We start from the raw sequence: 21,954 nt of genomic DNA on the forward strand, positions 1-21,954 counted from the left end.
TAGCAGTTCTGGAGAAGAAACTATTAGGCTTTCTGACATCTGGGGATCTCTACTGTGTAGGGAGTGGTATTTTGCTGCTTGTCGGGTTTGTCAGGGACATTTACATTGAGGGGGTAACAGGGCTTGTAGTTCGTCGTGGCATCTACTATTAAAATACTTGTAAAACAGGCAGAGGGATGCAATATTCCGTCGATGGGACAGAGGTTGAAGCTTAGATGACAGTTCAGGACCTATTAGGTTGACTCTCTTTTGAACCCTGTCCAAGAGTGAGAGATTAGTAGCACATGCACCAGCCCAAATGTGACAACAATACTCCATACATGCGTGAATGGTGGCCTTGTAGAGGTACAGGATATTCTCAGGCATAAATAACGTAGCACGGTAGAGAGAACCCATCTTCTTCACAGCAGCCTTGGCAATGCTCTTAATGTATCTGATTCAACTCATATTCCCTGTGAATGTTAAGCCGAGGAGTTTGAACAAAGTACTTGCAGGTAATATATTTTTAGCCATAGCTATTGGAGGTTGAGAAGGTGTTTTGAAACGAGCTTAGTCTTGGCAGCACTGAACATTACCATTTTTGTCCCCATTCCACTATAGACTGGAGGTATTCTTCTAGACGTTACGTGTTCATTTGTTTTCCCCTCGTGCCTGCTATAGCGCGTGGTGTTGTCAGCAAATATGCCCATCTCAAAGATAATTTTATCTGGGAGGTCATTTATGAATATCAGGAATAATAAAGGTCCAAGGATCAACACCCACATTTATATCATATTGTGGCCGGACAGAAATTTAGCAACTGTAAGGTGGTGGACTAGAGCTTGATTAATTATAGACTCAAATATTTGGACAAAAAGAGAGAGGAAGCGAATGGAACGATAATTTAATGGGTCAATTCTTTCGCTAGAATTCTTGTAAACTGATACCACAGAAGCAGTTTTCCAAGTCAAAGAAGCAAGATTTGTTAAAGCATTTGTTGAAAAGTTTGGAGAGAACTGGAGCAAACTCAGCAGAGCATTTCTTTAATAGTAAAGCCTGGAAGAGATTAGGTTCACATGCTTTTGAAGTGTCTAGGTGTTTTATGATATCATGTACTTGAGAAGTGGTGATTTTGCAATCATCTAGTGTGGTTTCTGTCTGCAAAGGAAAATCAAGGAGGGAGTGGATTGCCTAGGTCTCAAGTAGAGTTTGAGGCAAACTGATGAGCAAGCATGTTAGCTTTCTCAGTTGCCGTGCAAATAACCTCATGATTGTTGGATAGTGGAGAAATTGTTGATTGCCCATTATTTACTCCACTTTTGTAGATTTTCCAAAAATTACGAGTTCCTAATTTCTGCGTTTCAATGCGTTTTGGCATATTCTCTCTTAGCTGTCGCTATTTCTTTTTTATAATTACTTCTAGCTTCTATAAATTTTGTCTGTTTGTACTGGACTTATGCCAGAGATGCATGTTGCCTTTAAGCAATAGCAGCTGCGCAAGTAGAAATAAAGCATTGGGGAGAGTGGGATTTGCTATAGAACTCCGATGTGGGAACATGTGCTTCGATTACTGCTTTGAACCATTCACTGGTTTCATTTGTGCACTGTTCGCCAAGAAGAGAAAAGATACTTCCCCATGGGGCATCTCTGATGTGATCTCTGATGGCATCCCAGTCAGCCTTATTGTCGTTTTGAGCAATGGCTCTTCAACCTGGGGAGGAGAGTTTAGGGTGATGTCTATCATTATCACAGTATGATCAGCATTCCCGAATGAGCAATGGGCATTTGTTACACAATCCTCAGGAACTGTTGTCAGAAATAGGTTCAGAAGTGAGGCTTACTGCTCCTGATGATCTGGGAGGCGGGTCGAGAATTGTAGTCAAGGAATGGGATATAGAAAAGTTATGGATGATACTACTAGCTGTGTCTTTGTCATTAGAGAAGCCAAGCCAATTATTGTGGTGGGCATTAAAGTCACCAATTTGGGTGCTAGTGTCAAAGGAGAGTGCTACATCTATGCTGTCAGAGATATGGTTCATTAGAGTACAGTCCTGGGTCGAGGGAGAGCAGTAAAGAAAATATAAGTACCTAATTCTTGTAAACTGATACCACAGAAGCAGTTTTCCAAGTCAAAGAAGCAAGATTTGTTAAAGCATTTGTTGAAAAGTTTGGAGAGAACTGGAGCAAACTCAGCAGAGCATTTCTTTAATAGTAAAGCCTGGAAGAGATTAGGTTCACATGCTTTTGAAGTGTTGTAAATGTTTTGTAATGTTGTAAAGTTAGTTTAAAGCACATGAAGGCCTGGTCATCTGATTCTAGTTTAGATTCCCTAGTCATGAGGAAGGTGTTATGAATATAAACTCCAAGTCTGTGCATGTGTCTGTCAGAGTTCTTACAGCAAAGTGGAAGATAACCAGACATGTTAAAATGGTTAGGGAGAATGGAGGAGTATAACTTACTTTCACTTAGCGCTAAGAGGAGTTTGCTATGAGAATTGATTCTACATCTAAGTTAGTTCTAAGTCCACGGTTATTTGTAAATACATGCTTCAAGGAAGGAGGCGAATTTTTGTTCGAGTGTGTGTCTGGTTTGATCGTTATATATATATATATATATATATATATATATATATATATATTGTGACGTACCCTTAAATTGGATTACATATTTAAATAAAAATTGAAATATTCAATTTTAGGCTAATGAGAAATGTATTGGTTTTTAGTTATTTTTATATTTTATAACCAAGGCAAAATGAACATGATTTCCGAGAGAGAGAAAGAAAGAGACAGGGAATATAGAAGAGAGAGACGTGGGAAAAGCCTTTTAACATGCATGACCTGGTCAACGAGATGACCGGGTCAACACATACTTTTCAACCTGAACCCTGCTAGTTGCTAAGCAACAAAGAAAAGAGAGAGATAAGAAATGTATAGAGGAGAGATGGAGAGAGAGAAAAAAAGGGAGGAAGAGAGACCTTTTGGTACGACAGTTACTGCCTGGCCACCATGCCAAGTAGGCATGGAAAAATTCCCACCCCAGCGACAGAGGGAGTGATGTCGTCGAGATAGGAATATCGTCCCCCCCCCCATCAACAACGAAAGGAGAGAAATAATGCCTGAGAGAAACAAGTTGGCGTCATCGAAATACAGAATATTAATTCCACAAGCACAGGAGATACGATACTCCAGGAATAACCAAAACATTGAATGGATATAGGAATATCACGTCATGAACCCGAGGCGAATAAAACCGAATGTTAAAGAGCTAAGAAAAAAAAAAAGAGAAAAGAAACATAAAAAAAAACGTAAGTTACCTCTCTCTCACATATCATATACACCGAATTCATTTTGCATCATTTTGTTTGGATTGAATACATTTTTTTGTTTTGATATATTATTCGTTGGTATTCTCAGACAGTGGATAAAGACACCCCTCCATACCCTCGTAATTTGTTTTATTTTTTTTATTCTATTTGATCCCATCCCCTCCCTACCATTAGTTTAGCCTTTTATAATAAAATTTAACTTTGAAAGTTACCATTGTGTGTCGTGTTTTTCTTTCGTTATTTTCATACGCTGTTCGTCTATTGTATATTTCTGGGTTTGAAAGAGTCTCCCCATATTTTTATTTCAGCAAGGTGTACCGAACTCAGGACATGTATGTTTTAACGTTCATTGTATTTCATGAATGTCTTTTTATTATTTTTTTTATTATGAACTCATGAATGTGTTGTTATTATTGTCTGTTTGCATTAATAATAATGGAATTCGTAATAATCTATATATATATAAAAATGTAAATTTGGTTCGTTAAAAGTGAATAAAACCATATTTCTACGTTATCAATTTATTGGAAATTTTCAGACAACCCATCTTTAGAGTCGAGGGATGTTTTTATGTCATTAAAATAAATTTACCTCGCGAATTATTAAAATATTAAATAAAATGTAAATATTTTTCGAAGTCGTTTCTGCGAGACTTGCCCGGTTTTATTTCTGGTAACTTCCGTTTCAACTACTCTCGAATTACCAGATAAGTAAAAAAAAAACAAAACACTCTCATGCAGAGAGTGATCCGTGCTGAAATAATAACATTATTATTTAAAAAGCCATTCTTAACATGGGGAAGGGAGGGTATTTTGTACCTATTCTATACTTTAACCTTACAATTGAATAAAAACATATCATAAAACTTTAACTAAACGTGGAAATACAATTTAAAAAAAATAGCGCGGATCACTCTCTGCATTAGCACACACACACAAAAAAAATAATTCCATATTTTAAAAATTTAAATTCATTTAATTTAATTTTTTAATTTTAAATTCCTTTATTTAATTTAATTTTTTAATTTTAAATTCCTTTATTTATGTTAAGGCTTTCACTCATGAAACATTACATTTTAATTGTTTAGTTTCTTTTCACGGCATTGTTTACATAAAAAAGTTTGTTTTAACTTTTTCTAAACTGTTTCATTTTTACGACATGCCTCAACGTATTATGAACATCCTAACCTCCCCATGTTAAAAAGAAAAAAAAACGCCCTTCCATAAACCTCGAAAGCCGTTCTTAATCTGGGGAGGTTGGGGGTGTTCATTCCGAAAGCCGTTTTAACATGGGGAAGTTAGGGTGTTTATAATATGCTGGGGCGAGTCGTAAAATTAACGAAGTTGCTATCTATTATTTATTGCAAAAATTGCTTGAAATTTATTTATTTGACAAAAAAAAATTACATTTTGGTACTCCTTGGGCGTTGAGTTCCATGGCGACCAGCAGAAAAAAATAATAGTCGCTCCTTTAGTCCCCCACCCAACCCCGCACATAACATATTTTATTTACTGACGTTGCCGTAACTAAATGATTATTTGTCACATTTACAAACATTTATTTATTTATTTATTTTGAAAAAAGTTTTACTTTTTATGAATATTAAAAGAAAAAGAGAGTGATCCATGCTGAAATAATAACGTTATTATTTAAAAAGCCATTAACATGGGGAGGGGAGGGTGTTTTGTACCTATTCTGTACTTTAACCTTGCAATTGAATAAAAAAAACATATCATAAAACTTTAATTAAACGTGGAAATACGATTTAAAAAATAGCGCGGATCACTCTCTGCATTAGCACCGAAAAATGTTACTAAACATTTATTAATAATTTCTCACTTTTACAAACATTTGATTTTAAATTTCTTTTTAAATGACGACTTTTATCGACTTTTTTTTTTTAGATACCCCCCCCCAATGGTGTTTATTCCGAAATCCATTGTTAACATGGAGAGGTTGAGGGTGTTTATTCTGAAAGCCGTTCTTAACATTTGTGGAGATGGACCTAATGTATAAAAAAAAATAAATAAATAAATTTAAAAAAAAACTAAATCATTTACTGATAACTTTTACAAATATTTTTTAATTTACATGCGCGGATGAACAAATTGTTGAATAGTGCGAAAACAAAACGTTTTTGTAATAAACTTCGGGATAATTTTTTGGGTAAATATTTACATTTAGATCCACCTCCACAATTTTCTTTTTTAAATGACGACTTTTATTGATAAATAAATCTACTTCTCTGCCACAGGCACTGAACCCCTCCTTTTTTTTTTTAATAGTATTTTCGGGTGGGTATGCTGACAACAAATATCAGTTAAATTTTGCAAATAGCCCTCCTCCCCTCCAAAAGTGGTGTTTATTCCGGAAGCTGTTCTTAAGATGAGAGGGGTGGGGGTGGGGGGTGATTATAAGGTGGGTCTAATCTAAAAAAAAAAACAAAGAAGAAAACAAGTTTTTTATGCGCACATAAGCAACTATTTTTTTATTAACTTTTTTTTTTTTTTTAACTTTTTTATTTAAAAATTAGTAAATTTCAATGAATAGAATAATAAATCATTTATCATTAATGTGTGTTTTTGGTTTTGTGTTGAATGAAACTTTTTTTTTTTCATTACAACAATAATGAACCAATTTAAATCTTCCGGCATGCGTTTAAGGGTTACGAAATTATCAATAAATCGTTTAGTTACTAAGCCAACGTCAGTAAATAAAAAAAATGTTACGTGCGCATGCATTAGCTTTGACTAGGGGGGAGGGCTAAGGGAACGACCATTAAATAATTATGCTGGTCGCTATGGAACTCAACGCCCAAGGAGTACCTAAAGTGGCACTTATGCACTTATGTTATTGTGCTATTTTTTAAAATAGTATTTTCATGTTAAATTCAAATTTTACAATATGTTTTTCTTTTATTAATTTGTTAAGTGAAAGTACAGATAACCCGGTCGGTTTCTAATGTGAGGAAAATCTAGCCCCCCCCCCAAAGGGGTACTCTGGATAATAACAAAACATTAAAATTGCCTCAGTCTCGAAAAATTTCTTCTCTACTGAACAAGGAAACAAACGGTGAAGTGTAGTTCACCTTCTGTTTCTCTCCCCCTCTCTCTTCCTCTCTTAATATCTCTCTCTATCCATCTCTCCCTTTCCCTCTCTCAATCTATCTTTCTCTCTATATCACCCTCTCCATCTCTCTTTGAGCCCCTTTCTCTCTCTAACTCCCTTTATCTCTCTCCTTTCCTCTGTCTCATCCCTCTCTGTTTCTAACTCTCCCCCTCTCTCTGTTTATCTATCAATCCCTTTATCTCTCTATCTCCTTCTCTTTCTCTATTTTCCTCTCACTTTCTCTTTTCTATCTATATATCTTCCTCTCTATCCGTCAATCTGTAATCCCTCATCCTATTTTAGTCTCCTAAATTAATTACAGTGAATAAGGCATTGTCAAAACATGGATAAATCCTATTTTAGTCACCTAATTTACTGACTGTGAGAATAGAAGTTATTTGGAAATTACTGCTACCTTGAACAGCACCAGAAGTAACTGGTAAAGCCTTTCTAATTAAATTGATTTTGGCAGCCATTTGGTAACAAAATGACATAGCCTTAGCCCTTGCTGCATGAGGAATGCCTGCGACCTTGCTGCCAAGTAGAAGAATTATTTATTCTACTTTAAAACATTCAATTTTTCAAAAATCTCATGTTCGACATCTCCAAAACATCCAATATGGGGAAAAATATTGCAGAAATGCAAACTTATTGTTTAGGATGAATGCACAATGGTACGCAAAAAATCACTTGAGGCTCTTGGTCGATCCTTGCAAGATTTGCGTGGCAATGTCAGACCATTTGGGAATGCAGTAATATTGCTTGCAGGAGATTTCAGACAAATGTTACCTGTTATTCTTCAATCAACACCAGCAGATGAAATAAATGCTTGCCTCAAATACTCTACTTTTTTGTTCCATGTGAAGACATTAAACTTAACTCAAAATATGCATATCCAGTTGCAGACTGTTCGATCCGCACAAAAACTTTTGCATCACTTGTGGGAAACTGGGTACGAAAAAGTGCCAGCTGATTAGAGTTAAGGGCAAAATTCTTTGACTTTTAACTTCTGTAATTTCTGTAATTTTATTTCATCAAAAGAATAGTTAGTTTAAAATGTTTTTGCAGATATTCAAATTATAAGAATTCCATTTGACTGAGTGAATGAGCTATTCTTGCAGGTCAATACAAAGATGCCCATGAACTTAACGCTATTATTCAATGTAAAATTCCAAGTGAGGTAGTTAAATACAAATCCATCGACACTGTTGTGAAAGCAGATAAAGTGGTTAATTATCCAACAGCTATATTTGCCAGGGATGCCACCGCATGTATTGCAACTGAAATTTGGTGTACTAATTATCATGTTGTGAAATATAAACCAATCCAAGCTTTGCAATGGCACATAGCTTGCAGTAAAAAAAAAATTAACAAACAATATCATAGAAACAACAATCTTAACAGGACCTTTCACAGATGAATATATCTTCATTCCATGCATTCCTATGATTCCACCGGATACATCATTACACTTTAGGAAATTGAACTTTCCAATTTTATTGTCATTTGCAATAACCATCAACAAAGCACAGGGAACAATCTTTACAATTGCGGGCCTTACAGTTACACACTGACTGTTTTTTCACATGGACAATTTATGTTACGTATTCAAGAGTCACAAAACCGGAAAATCTCTATATCAGCTAAGAACATGGAACAACAAAAACTGTGTACCCATGCAAAATGGAAAATTAAACCTATAAGAAACATGCTTTTTCTCATTTTGGAACTTTTTCCATTGCGCCAATTTGAGCCACAGCAACGCGTGGCAGGGTACAGCTAGTATATATATATATATATATATATATATATATATATTCTTTATACCTACTGTTTCATGCTTATGCAATTATCAGTGTAGAGGTGACAATTCCTGCCGGTCGTGAGATTCGAACCAAGCTATGAAGCCACCTTTTGCTCCATTTGCTAAGGCTATGCTTCTGCTTCAGTGCCACCAAACAATTGCCATGGGAATAAAGAGAATTAAAAATTATTAAACGCCGAATTTAGGCGAATACAATTGTCAAGCTAGAATGTTTGCACAAGCGAAAGTAATGAACATTGCATAGACGTTAGTTGACTGCTTTTAGTTATAATTTTGCAGACAGTGTTCACCCTTAAGTATTCTTAAAGAGGGCTTGATTATTATAATTAAATAATAATTATTCTTTAAATATATATATATAATTTTCAAAAGTGCTCAATACATGAGTAAATAAAAGTATATAAACATTAGGAAGTTTACACAGATCAACTTAGGTTTAACGTTAACATCTTTTGCCAGAACTCTAAAGCCTTTAGTGTGTGTGTGTGTGTGTGTGTATATACACTTTAACTTCAGTATATATTTATATTGAAATAATTGCAATGTTTTTCTATTTCTCTGTAATTGCTAATATAAAAAGTAATGTGATAATTTATTAAATTTTCTATGAGATAATTTTCATTAACAAATTTTTTTTCTTTTAAATTAGAAATTTTTTCAACTTTATTAAACATAGATATACTAAATTTGTTATGTAAGTCTTATACAATGCTTTTAAAATAGAACTAATAGTGACTCAATTAGGTTTTTATTTTGCTTTTGAAAAACATGACTCATTCTTTACATTTCTTAGAATTCTACTATTTTGGCAGTTGTTGCTTTTGAGATCCATTGACGTTGTGTACTTTGAGAGACAATGCAGAATCTAGAATGAATTTCACTTAGCTGAGGGAGTAGCAAAAACTGAACAAATGAAATAAACAATCATGAATAACACAAATCATAGTCTATAATTAGACTTTACCAAAAACTTTGAAGTACATTATTCATATATATATTTTGCACTCTCTTTCTAACTCCATCATATTTTCCCTTTCTCCCATTTTTGTTTTTCTTCCCCCCCCTCTTAACAAACAATCTCCTCTCTTCTTTTTAATTCATTTTAATTTCTTTCCTTCTATTCTTAATCTTTAATTTCAATTCTAGCTATAAATATAATCTATATTTCTCCCATCCCTTTTCTTTTCCTTTTCTTACCTCTCACACCTCTCTCCCCCCTATATATCCAGCACTTCAACTCTTGGTTTTTTATACTCGTTTGTAATTTAAAAAAATCCTTTTCTTCTAATTTATTTTGGCTTAGATTGTCTGCCAGGATAATTTATTGTCTTGTCGATTGAAACAACTTGTAATGATGTAAGCAAAATCTCTGAGGTTAAAATAATAAAACATATTTAGCTCTACTAACGTATTCAGCACTTTTTTCCCAGAAGTTTTTACCAAATATACCTCCTGAGAAAAAAAAAGAAGCAAAACAAAACCCTAAGCAAAATTCATCCCAAAGCAGTAAAATTAAAGCTGGCTTGCTAGGATACTATATATATAAATGTATGCAAATTTGGTTGTATTTTATTGGTTTGAAAATATAGTGGTTTCTTTTTTGTTTTTTTTACCAATTGTCATAAAAATTTAACGATAGAATAGTATTGTAATCTTTTAAAAGCCTGCAAATTTTTATGTAGTTTCAGCTCATAGAACCAAGATATGAGCATTTCAATATTCAATTTGATGACAAGTATTGATATATGCATGTATAGTGTAGAGGTGGAATCGAACCCAAGATGCCCAGTTACGACCGGAGTGGTCTTTGCGTCACACCCCCATAAAAGTAGACTCATCCGCTTGCATGAGAGGCGAGAGCGGGCTACCTAAACATGACATTCCCGGCAACGAATGTGCTTTCAAATATATGTCATCTTGCCGACACTTTACATGGTGTCACTAATATAGGAAACCTGCTACAAACAGTGTTGAAATATGGACGAACAAACACAGCAGACATTACTTCAACAGATCCTCGACCTACAGCTAGAGAATATCACCCTGTGAAGAGACTGAGGGCAGTCCAGGAAGCCACTTACAAGGAGACCAACAGACCTACCATAAAACTGAACTCAAGTGATGGGGACTGGGCGATATTCATTGACTCCTGGAATAGATACAAGGAGATGTGTGGGTTGACGGAGCCAACAGCATTAAGAAACGAGCTGAGAACAGCCTGTTCAACAGAAGTAAACCGGCTGTTGTTCGACATTGTAGGAGCAGAAATACTGAACTCCGTCACGGAAGGACAGCTGTTATGACACATAAAGCTTGTAGCCATCAGAAGCCTACACAAAGAAGTGTACCGGCAAGAATTCCATTCCGTAAGGCAGAAGGAAGGGGAATCAGTTATGGACTTCATGGCATGACTTCGATCAGTTGCAAAATTCTGCAACTTTTCAATGACTTGTCCAAATGGGATAGGATGCAGTCGGAAAGTCAGCTATTCCAACAATATGGTAACAGGACAAATGATTGCAGGGCTGGCAAACCTGGAGCATTAAAGCAAGGTGCTGTTGGAGGCTGCGATGCTTACGACACTAGAAGGAAAATTTAACAGGCTTGTCAGCCTAGAGATCACAGACAAGTCCATCCCCCATCTACACAGTAGTGTATACCCTACTACAACGAGCATACAGAGGTTGGGCCGCAGGCAGTGGCCTCGGGAGAACCAGACTGTATCAACTCCGAAAGACACTAAACCCTGTAAATGATGTGGGAAGAGCTCACACTCTGACGGCTCAAAAGGACAAGGGGGCTGCCCAGCAGCAAAGATGACTCATCACAATTGCGGCTTGACCGGACATTTTGAAAGAGTCTGTCGAAAACCGAAATAGAGGTCCAGCAACAGATCTTCAGCGGGAGTGGTCGGAGCAGAATCCAGAACTTTCACTACCCAAAGACACAAAAAGGGTTGTAACCGGATGATTTGGCAAGATGGGCAAATAAAAAAGAGAGGTGAAGCCACATCTTATTTGGAACAAAAATAAGTTCCGAAGAGATACTCCTGATCCAGCACTAACCTTGATGGTAGAGATAACTCCAATTCTAGAGGCCCATGCGGAATTCGGGCGCATCTCCATAGGGCCAGCTAGCCTCCATACTCATCGCATTGATGCAATCGCAGACACTGGGGCTCTAGCGGACCAGAAATCCAAAACATTTTGAAGTTTCCAGACAAATATCTAGTACCCACCAGTCACCGAATTCGGGGAATCACAGAAACCCTACTAAATATAAAAGGCATGATATTTGCTAAAATCAGAGTAGGATCGCGGGAAACACGTCAGATTCAGTATCAAAAAATACATCAGATTTCTGCCTGTCCGAGTCAGCCCTAAAAGACCTTGGTCTGGTATCAGAGAACTTTCCAGACCCAACTTTGCAGCAGAACATGGTAACTAGCGATGGCGGAAAGGCACCATGTGGGTGGCCATAAAGAACTAATGTCCCACCTAAGCCAGACAATATCCTTTTTGCCCCTACAGAAGAAAACAGACTCCGATTGGAACGATGGATAAAGGACCGTTTCCTAGTGCTCCAGGACTGATATCGAATCCATAAACGCTGGAGAGAAATCAGTCATTATAGAGAAACAGCGATGGCAAAAAGACACTTACAGAATGAAAGGGAATACAATCTAAAATGTTACCCACTTCAGGAACTGAAAATCAGGGAAATGGTGCAGGTTCAAAATCAAGTTGGTCCACACCCATGCCGATGGGCAAAGATGGGAAGGGTGGTGGAAACACTGGGTAACCAGCAGTATAATGTACGCATTGATGGGAGCAACCGGGTAATCCGTCGCAATCGCAGATTCCTCCGAAAAATAACCCCAAGGTAGATACCCCTTGTCACTCGATACCTGAGGAGCCACCAGGAATGTTGGATACCATAGACAACCTAACAGAGCCTGAAACATTTGACACTCTGCCAGAACAGATGGAGGTGAATGACACAGCTTCCCCTGATATGATGGAGGTTAAGGAAGGCCAACCGGTGCGTCGTAGCAGAAGGGTGACGCGACCACCCAGGAACCTATTCCCACAGAATGTCGCATGACTACTCCAGAGCCTCAAAACATTGGACCACAACACGAGTATCTTGTGGCCCTGGTGTAGAGGTGGAATCGAACCAAGACACCCAGTTACAAGACCGGAGTGGTCTTGGCATCACACCCCCATAGAAGTAGACTCACCCGCTTGCATGAGAGGCGAGAGCGGACTACCTAAACAAGACATTCCTGGCAACGAATGTGCTTTCAAATATATGTCGTCTTGCCGACACTTTACATATAGATATACCACTTTTTATAATTTCAAAATCTCGGGAACTACTGATCACTCATTGGAAAGCTAATAATCTGAATTGTGTAGTGGGTTCTTTGTCCATAAGGTCGCACATTACTGTTTCAAGAAGTGGGGGATCACTTTTCTATATTAATTGAACGTAAAATGAGCACCCACTTTATGGCACCTTGGCTATAAAGTGAGGTTCATTTTACGTTAAATTAGTATAGAAAAGTGATCCACCTCTTTATAATTTCTTCATATCTTGGAAACTACTTGTTTCCTGGGATTTTAACTGTTATTTTCATTTTCAGCACCCTTGAAAACTTACAATAGTGGTAATTTTAAAGGATTTTTCTTGGGTGGAAAGATACTGCACCTTTACCAATACTTCAATCATGACCTTGATGGAGGGGAGACAAAAACTTGCTGCTAGGATTATAAATGATCTGAAATAACAGCAAGGGGAGACTTGATTGAAACCAAAGAGGGGAGATATAATATATGAGAAATATTTGGAATCAAGTCTCCCTTTGCTGTTATTTAAAATCATTTGAAATTATAGCAGCAAGTTTTAGTCTCCCCTCCATCAAGGCCAGAGGTTTTGAGCAAATATCAGATATTTTATAATTCATATGGAAAACTGGGAAAACAAATGACTGAAATATTGGTAAAGGTGCAGTATCTTTCCACACAAGAAAAATCCTTTAAAATTATCACTCTATAAGTTTTCAAGGGTGCTGAAAATGAAAATAACAGTAAAAATCCGAGGAAATGAATAGTTTCCCAGATATGAAGAAATTATAATGAGTGGGATAACTTTTCTATATTAATTTAACGTAAAACAAACATCCACTTTATAGCTGTCTTTTGGAGGGGGGAAGCGTCTGTTATTTATTTTTTTTTTTAGGGGTGGTGTTTATTTGGTAATTGTGGCCTGGTTGACCAACACAAAACCAACTTTAAAAAACTTGTTTTCTATAGGTTTTTGGGTATGCTGTCCAGATTTAAGCCTCACATATGTCATTTTTCTTCATGCAATGCATGTCCTCAACCTTCACTATCCAGGTTTCTATTCCATACATCAACACACTGAATACACATCGAATAGACTCTTCTTTGGTTACCAGTGGTAATGCTCTGCTAATAATGACAGAAGTTCCCTTAACTTACTTCAGTTACTCTTAACTATTACAATTATACTAAGCACTTGTGCAGATAGAGCACTTATTTTAGATACGTGGATGTATTTAAAATAAAATTTGTTCACTCAGTCTGTATAATTAGTATTTGCAATATTATTTCAAATTTAAGCCTGACTGATCAATGGATGGATACTGACAGACGGCGCCTGTTAGCATCTCCTTGGAAGATTAGCATTCACTTCTCGGCTTATTTCTGATACTTATGAAAATAATAGATGAAATTATTTCATGCAAAATTTTGAATTTTTTTTTTTTTTTTTTTAGCGAGGAAGAAAAAGATGGCATTGTCTGTTTATGGAAGGGCTTTCACGGTGACATCAAAATCCAGACGTTTGATGCTTTTTCTCATAAAATCATCAAAAGAATTTCACTCGGCTCAGATCACAGTATTTTCTTGAGTGCAGAAAACGAAGTGTTTGTCCTTGGAAGCAACAGCCACCATCAACTGGGTCTTGCAAACCTCACGGAACCTTCCATCAATTCACCTCAATTGTTAGAGTTTTTCACAGGTCAGTTTTTGATTATGAGTTTTTGATTTTCTCCTTTATTTTTTATACTAACAAATTTTATAATTCCTGGACATATTTTAACACTCAGTTTTACTCAATACAAAAAAATCATTTCAAAACATCCATACTCTTGAATATATGCTTTCCATATTGTGGTAAAAAACATCTAAGCATTGATCAGGTGCAACATTTCTTAACTGAGGAAGCAATGGAAAGAAAAGGCACTACCATAAAATAAATACTGAAAAGAATATTATCAAGAAATGAAATATCCAAAATGATAAACACAGATAATGCAGCAGAATTTTGCAACCAGAAGTTATGTTCAATTCTAAAATGTATTTGATTCCTATAAGACACCATCATCTTTCCATCCACAATCAAATGAGATAGTAGAGAGAATGTGCAAACTCTGAAAATGGCATTTGATGAAAATGTACAAGCTTATCAACCCAGATTGCTCCTCACTTACCAAACTAATCCCACATGTAGGAAGAAATCAAATTCCTTCAGTATTAACGCAAAGGAAAAGCAAGTGTTCTCCTATATCAATTTCATTGTTTACAAAAGAAAATGTTTTATATAGAAAAGATAAGGAAATAAAGTAAAAAAAAGGCAAAAGTTAAATTGATATTAGAGAAAAAGTATCAGCACATAACTTGACCAGCAGACCAGTCCAGACTCAAAATGGAAACTGAAGACATAGAAATGGTGGAAACACCAGGAAATGCTGAGCAAGAAATAAGACCTTGTACCAACAATGAAATGAAGTAGTGTATGAATTTTGAATCACAAGAAGATATTGAAGAAGAAAATTATTCATAAAAAGATCATAAGTACAACAGATGTCCCAGGAATAATCATGAACAGCACAAGAATAACTAAGGGTGTCCTACCTCACAGGTTCAAGGACGTGCAAAATTGTATGCAAATTATATGTAACAGTAAAAACAATAACTTTATACTAATTGGCATTCATAAGTTTTTTTTTATGCAGTCAACATCTACTTTATGAAATAAACGCATATGAACTTAGTATTACAAAAATAAATGAATATACAAGCATTCATCCTTAAAGTCTATCTTTGTTAGTTCGTATTTATGGTACAACAAAACTGGAAGAGAGAGCACATAGAGGTGTTCTTGTTGATAAAGAAAATAGAGATTTATTTAAAATGTTTCTTTCTTTTTGTATGTATACACTTTCACCCTGTCGTAAATCCATTAGTTTTTGCTTGTTTACTCTGACTTTGTGCTCATATCCTGCTTAAAGGTCCCCCCCCCTGTTTTGTTTTTATTTGTATGTACTTACGGCCATTCGTTATAAGGCTATCATTTCTGTGCACTCTCCTTTGTATATGTATTACAGAATAATATAAACTTTATCTTTATAATAACTGATAATTTAATAATAATGAAATAAAATTAATCTGTGATATAATTACGCTAGTCATCTTGCAACAATAAATTAAGCATTTATTTAAGACTGAAATTAAAAAGTTGGAAAACTGCATTTTCTTTTTGTCTTTTTAATAGTTTACCATATATGATTTGAGTATATACTAACTTGTGTTTCTGAATTGAAAATGGAAATAAATTACATCTTTGTAACCCATAATAAAGCCATTTCAATGTAATTGTTTTTGCTAAAAAGTTATTATCTATTAAAATCTCAATGTTATGCATATATTTTATTGAAATATTTTATTTTTCACATATTGATTTTCAGTTATTGTTTTTTTTCATCCTAATTTCAGTTTCATAACTAATTTTTTATTTTTTTTGTTAACCTATGTTTTTCTTATACCAAATTATTATTCTCTTAAATTTTGAAATGTAATAATTACAGTAATTGAACCAAATTGTTATAAAACTATAACTAATTTTGTAAAGGTAATATTTTTTATCTCTTATAAAATTATTGAAAACTTTTCAACATTTATTATATAAAATTATAAAATTATTTCAAAACTTTCAATCTTTTAATGCATAAACATTTACTAAGAATCTTAAAAGTCAGAATTTTATTTATTCTGTTTAAATGCTTTCAAATTCCTTTTAAAATTTGAAAGGTCATGGAGTAATTCATTATTTTTTCTTTCAATTTTTTTCCAATTATTAACCACAATAATTTTTTTAATAGGATAATTTTAACATTTGCCCTATTTTCTGCTATATTTTTTATTTTAATAAATGATGGATTACTCTCCATATATAATAAGATGACTGCAGAAATTCCCCTCTGGACCAAAGTATCATAGGTTTGAAACAACAGATTCAATACATCTAGGCTAATAGCCACTATCTTATGTAACTTTCGAACATCATTTTAGACACATTCAGTCATGATAATAAAGTACTACATTGCATCTTACTAGCAACACCACCACAATTGTAACATCTTTAGAGGAAGGAGTCCATATTTTTCTCCCTAAATATTTAGTCCTACCACTTCTACCAGTTGTCACCGGGACGAATTCTACATGTTCCACAGATTCTATGATTACAGCAACCATAACTGGCTCATACATACATGGACCTAACATAATCTTTCCAATTTCTGATTCATAAATAATAAAGAATCTTTTGCCAAAGTCCATCCATTCTGATTGGCTGAACTCTGGAAATTCTCATATTCCGGAATCCAGTTTATAAACGAATGCTTAATAACATTGAAATATGATGTCACTAAGAGACATATTATTTCAAAGTTCATTTAATGCATAGGTCATTTCAGTCATATAAGATCAAAAAATACAAGAGAGAGAAAATCATTAAACGAACGTTAAATAATCAGTTTACTTGCTTTCTTTTAAAAAGTTTAAAACATGTTATCCACTATAAGAATCTCCTTCATTGTTCTTGTCAATAACTTTGTCAAAACAAAAAAAATTACACAGTCCTTGCGATCAAGTTTTTTTACCATTAAATACACTACATGTAGATTGGTGATGTTTCAAACTGATGCATTTCATATATATTTATATTTTGAAGAGTTTAGCTCCCAAATATTTGCGTCTTTTCTTGTAAAAAAAAAAGAAATTTTTTAAATATGGAAGTTTATTTGTTCATTATTTTGTCTTTCCCATGCGATTTGATGACATTTATAGGTTTTCCAGTATTATGATAATGAATATTGCATGTAAAATTATCACTAATAAATAGTTTTTATGTAATAACGTTATGCTTTTCTAATGGCTAGCCAAACAATGCACATGTGTTGTTTGACTTATGGCAAGACTATTTGTCAGCGACAATTTTACAGGTGATATTCATTTACAGATTATTCGAAAACCTGTAAATGTTGTCACATTAAGGTGAATGTGAAAGATGGTGAGAAACAACTAATCTAACTTTTTTTGAACCTTGAACTTTATGTTTATTAATGTGAGAATATGGCTATATTGAAGATGTTAATTCTGGACTAAAGTAAAGAGGTTAGCTCCCAAATATTTCCGGGGTTTTTTTTTTTTTATTATTCTGAAAAAAAAATCTGGGAGTTTATTGAACAAAATAAAACAAACTTATTTTTTGCTAACAACTTTATTTCCACAATGTATTTCTTTTCATAAAATTCCATAATATTTTCTTTTCTTTTTAACAAATTGTAAGAAAAAGATGCAATTATTTGAAAGCTAAACTCTTCAGTATATAAATGTATATGAAATGTGTCGGTTTAAAACGTCACTAATCTTCACAAGTGCACAAAAAATAACAATAATGACGTGTAAAATACATGAATGTTTATATTTACGCACACTTTTGTTTTTTCAATTTGACTTTTTTATTTGTGAAAAGCTGGCTATAGTTATCAATTTGGCCTTTTTTTGGGGCTTTTTTCTGAAAGATTTGGCTTCAAATATTTAGTAAAGTATGGCAACCCAATTAGGGTCAGCTATTGGACATGTTTACCCTTTTAGAACCTTTAAAATGCACATAACTTTCAGATTGCAAAATAATAAGCAAAAACAAAAGAATTTGTGGACCTGAACAATGCTGCCCCTACCATTTACTTTTTTTATTTTTCACTTATTAGTAAATTTTTCAGGCCATTATCAGTGCTTAAATTTGGAATTATAACGTTCTACTGCAGTAAATACCCACTTTTTAGCCACTCCCATTGTTGATGCTACCACTAGCATTTAGATTTTTCATTTGAAAATTTTTACAAATTTCTATGGCACTTATCATAGATTACATGCTTAGCTTTTACATTACCAAAATACCTTGGAAAAAAGATGTGTACACTTTACCAACAGAAAAAGGAAACATTTAATGGCTAGGAGCAACATTAACAACTGACGTGGCAAAAAAGTGTGTGTTCCATTCATTAGAACATTATCATTACAAATTGCTCCTTGACTATTACAGTCATTAAAAATACTACCTTAAATTTCCTTTTTAATCTGAAAATTAAGTCTGTACTCGATAATAATCACTGGAAAAAATTACAACAAAATTAAAAGGAAAAATTTAGAGGCTTCATTAGGTAAAAGCACAGAATAATCACATCACATAATCAAATCCCCATGTTAAGAATGTTGTTACTTCAACAAAGTACATTCATTGTGGTCACAGGTGCCAGTGTCCGCTATTTTACTGGGCCAGCAGTGGTTTCCACTCACAACCATAGTTTAATTGCTTTTTTTTTTTTTTTTTACAGGTGGGGTGGGGGCATACTTCCACCGGGCAATGCTGGTACATGAGTCCTGCTCATAATAAATAAAATAATGTGTAAGTCATTCAGAGGTAAAAAGCATGGACGCATAATATAATTTGAAGATTTCCTTCCAAACATTTACCTTTTAATTCATTTACTTCTTAATTTATTAAAGAGTTTAAAATAGTAACGACAATAAATAACAATCTTTTCTTAAAGTCGATAATGAAAATATTAAATAAATCCAACAATTATTAGATTTGTAAGAGATTTTTAATTACATATATTTTTTTATCTACAAAAAAGATTCTACGCTAATTGTATAATAGGTTTTTGAAAACAAACAGTCAAAAATATTTATATATCTTTGTCTAATTCTTCCTCTTAGTAATACAAATATATTAATAGCAAAATTTAATTTTATTCACATCTAAAAGTCTTTGTCAACCTGTGTTCAAATTGCTTTCAAAATTGTGGTCCATTTCTAGGCAAAACCTATTATATCGAAAAAAATCATTTCAATAAAATCACAAAAATTTATTCTGTTTATACTTATTCCAATGAAACCACATTTGTTGAATAATTAGAATGAAGTATAAAATAAAGACCCTGGAAGTCGAGTGGCTCTAAGGGGATACTTTTCAATTAACACTGGTTGACTGCCAACACACATATCATTTGTAAACAAACGTACACAACATGTTTTATTTGTTAATTTTAAATATTGAAGAAAGATTTTTAAAAAGTGAGGGGAATATATTTTTTATGTAGAGTGCATTTTTCGTGGCGGGGAGGGGAAAGCTTTCCTTTTTTGTCTTAACAAAACTTTTCAATAAACAAACATAATTTTTTTGTTTTAAAATGAGTTAATTTTCTAGGATTATTCAATTTCGTTTTTTTAGGCATTTAAGAAAAATATATTAAATATGTTATTTTTTTAATGGAAGTCGCATATTTTTTTTTTTTCCTTGGTTCTCGTGTACTGTTTTGTATCTCTGTTTCTACTCTTTCTTTATTAAATTACAGTTGCATCATGTTACATATAGGGGGAGTTAAAACCGTGGTGCGCATTCAAGGTACTTAATACTTTTGCTTAGAGAAAAAAATGAAAGTGTTTGCAAACTGATTTCTGCAGTGTTTCAGTTGTTTATTAAAAGTTTTGTAAATTTTTGTAAATTAAAGATTTAATATTTGATGCATAAAAATTGCCTAGGTTGAGAAGGATTTTCCTTCACTCACCGAAGACAAAGTATTTAAAAGTGGAGCATTCAACATTCTGATCTTTGTTTGTTTATTAAAATGTTTTGTTAATAAAATCTCAACCAACATATTTTTTGTTTGAATAAATCTTTCTCTTATATTAAAAATCAACGAATAAAACAAACAACTCAGCTTATGTATGTTTGTTGACAAAATCATTCTTAACTTGGGGAGAGTGTTTAACTATTCTGTACTTTCATCTAACAAGTGACCCACTGCTACAAATTCAGATTAGGGTCATGAGAAAAAATCAGAATAGAAACAGGGATACAAAAAGTACATGAGAACCAATAAAAAAATAAAAATGTAGCCTACATTAAAAAATAATATTTAATGTTTTTCTTAAATGCCTAAAAGAAAAAAAAAGAAAAATTGAATAATTGTAGAGATGAACTCATTTTAAAATGAGAAATTACTTGATCGACACCATCTCTATTCATTAAAAAGTTTTGTTAAAATAAAGAAAGCCCCCCCCTCCCCCAGTAAAACGCACAAAGAATGAAAGTCATGAAAACACTCAAATTTGAATAAATCTATTATTTTTTCTACTGCATCCTTTATAATGATTGAAACTCTAACCCTAACCTTCTTTTAAGAATTCATGCCCTGAATCATTAAAATCTTCCAGTTTACGCGCATCTCCTTTATAAAAGTTAAAGTAAACTTTTTTTTATTTATTAGTATATAATAATTTCATTTAGTTTTTCTAGTTTACCTTTCTTTTTTATTTTGTAGTTTTCACAACAATTTACAAAATACAAAAGAAGGAAACAAAACAAGGAAGAACATTTTTTGCCTTTCTCTATCCATACTACTGCTGCCTTTCTTTTTAGAAGTAGTTTCTTTATTTCTTTCTTTTCCTGCTGAAGCTCAACACATTTTCAGCATTATGCCAATGTTTGTCTTTCCTTTCAGTTTCACTGTTAAAATGTCTACTCTTTTTCTCTTTTTGTCCTTTTCATTATGACTGTGTGACACTACATGGCTTCACCAAAATGTTGTGTGTGCCGTGGCTTTGTTCTCCATCTTTCATCATTCTTGTTCTGGCCGTGTCATCATTTTCACACTGGTGACGGTTCACAAGGGGAAAAATAAAACAAAACACAACACAAGAAAAACACAGCCAATGCTTCACATATATGTTGGTTGAACTCTGGGTGTGTGTGTGCCTACTTACTAAGGTTCACATCTACATCATGTCATGGCTGGGTTTGTCTGTTGCAATCAATTCATCTCCCGATCTCCCTCAAGAACTTCTGAACGACTAATTGCCCTCGACTATATCCCAAATCCAACTGCCCACCTCAGAGTTCAGGCCTCAACTAAGTATCCGACTGACCCCTCCCCCGTCAAATGTCATTCCTATTGTTCAATCCTTAATCCATTGTTCAGTCCTTTTGCTAATGCCATTCATCACACCCTGATTTAAACCTTACTCTTATTTCTCTTTGTCTGCATGAAGAACAAATTCCTATTGATTGTCTATTGATAAGTCCTTTTATTACATGCTAAACCTACTTCCTTTTCTTGTTTTCCTATCCCCCAGTACTCAACAACCTAAGTTGAATATACTGTCACAACTATATCATGTTTTTTTGTTTTGTTTTTACTGTGGTTTCTATCTTTTTCTTTCATCTAATCACTACTGAACACTTCTTTTTACAATTGTCATTTTATACATTTGTACATATTTTTTAACACAACTTAAATCAGTTTCACACATTTTCCAAATGATGTGGTTATCCCTGG

The 21,954-nt window shown here is 33.9% G+C and overlaps 1 protein-coding gene across 4 annotated transcripts in view; it reads left to right on the forward strand.

The window, feature by feature from the left end:
• Positions 1-21,954, forward strand: part of LOC145247378 (alsin-like) — a 287,548-nt gene that overhangs the window by 19,518 nt on the left and 246,076 nt on the right. For all 4 annotated transcript variants that reach the window (XM_080109061.1, XM_080109063.1, XM_080109060.1 and 1 more), the window contains exon 2: positions 14,041-14,285. In XM_080109061.1, coding sequence (XP_079965187.1) covers positions 14,041-14,285 — 245 coding nt within the window. The remainder of the gene's footprint in view (positions 1-14,040; positions 14,286-21,954) is intronic.

The sequence above is a fragment of the Euprymna scolopes genome, chromosome 25 (assembly GCF_053919585.1).
Source record: "Euprymna scolopes isolate OS-2025 chromosome 25, ASM5391958v1, whole genome shotgun sequence".
Classification (NCBI taxonomy): Eukaryota; Metazoa; Mollusca; class Cephalopoda; order Sepiida; family Sepiolidae; genus Euprymna; species Euprymna scolopes.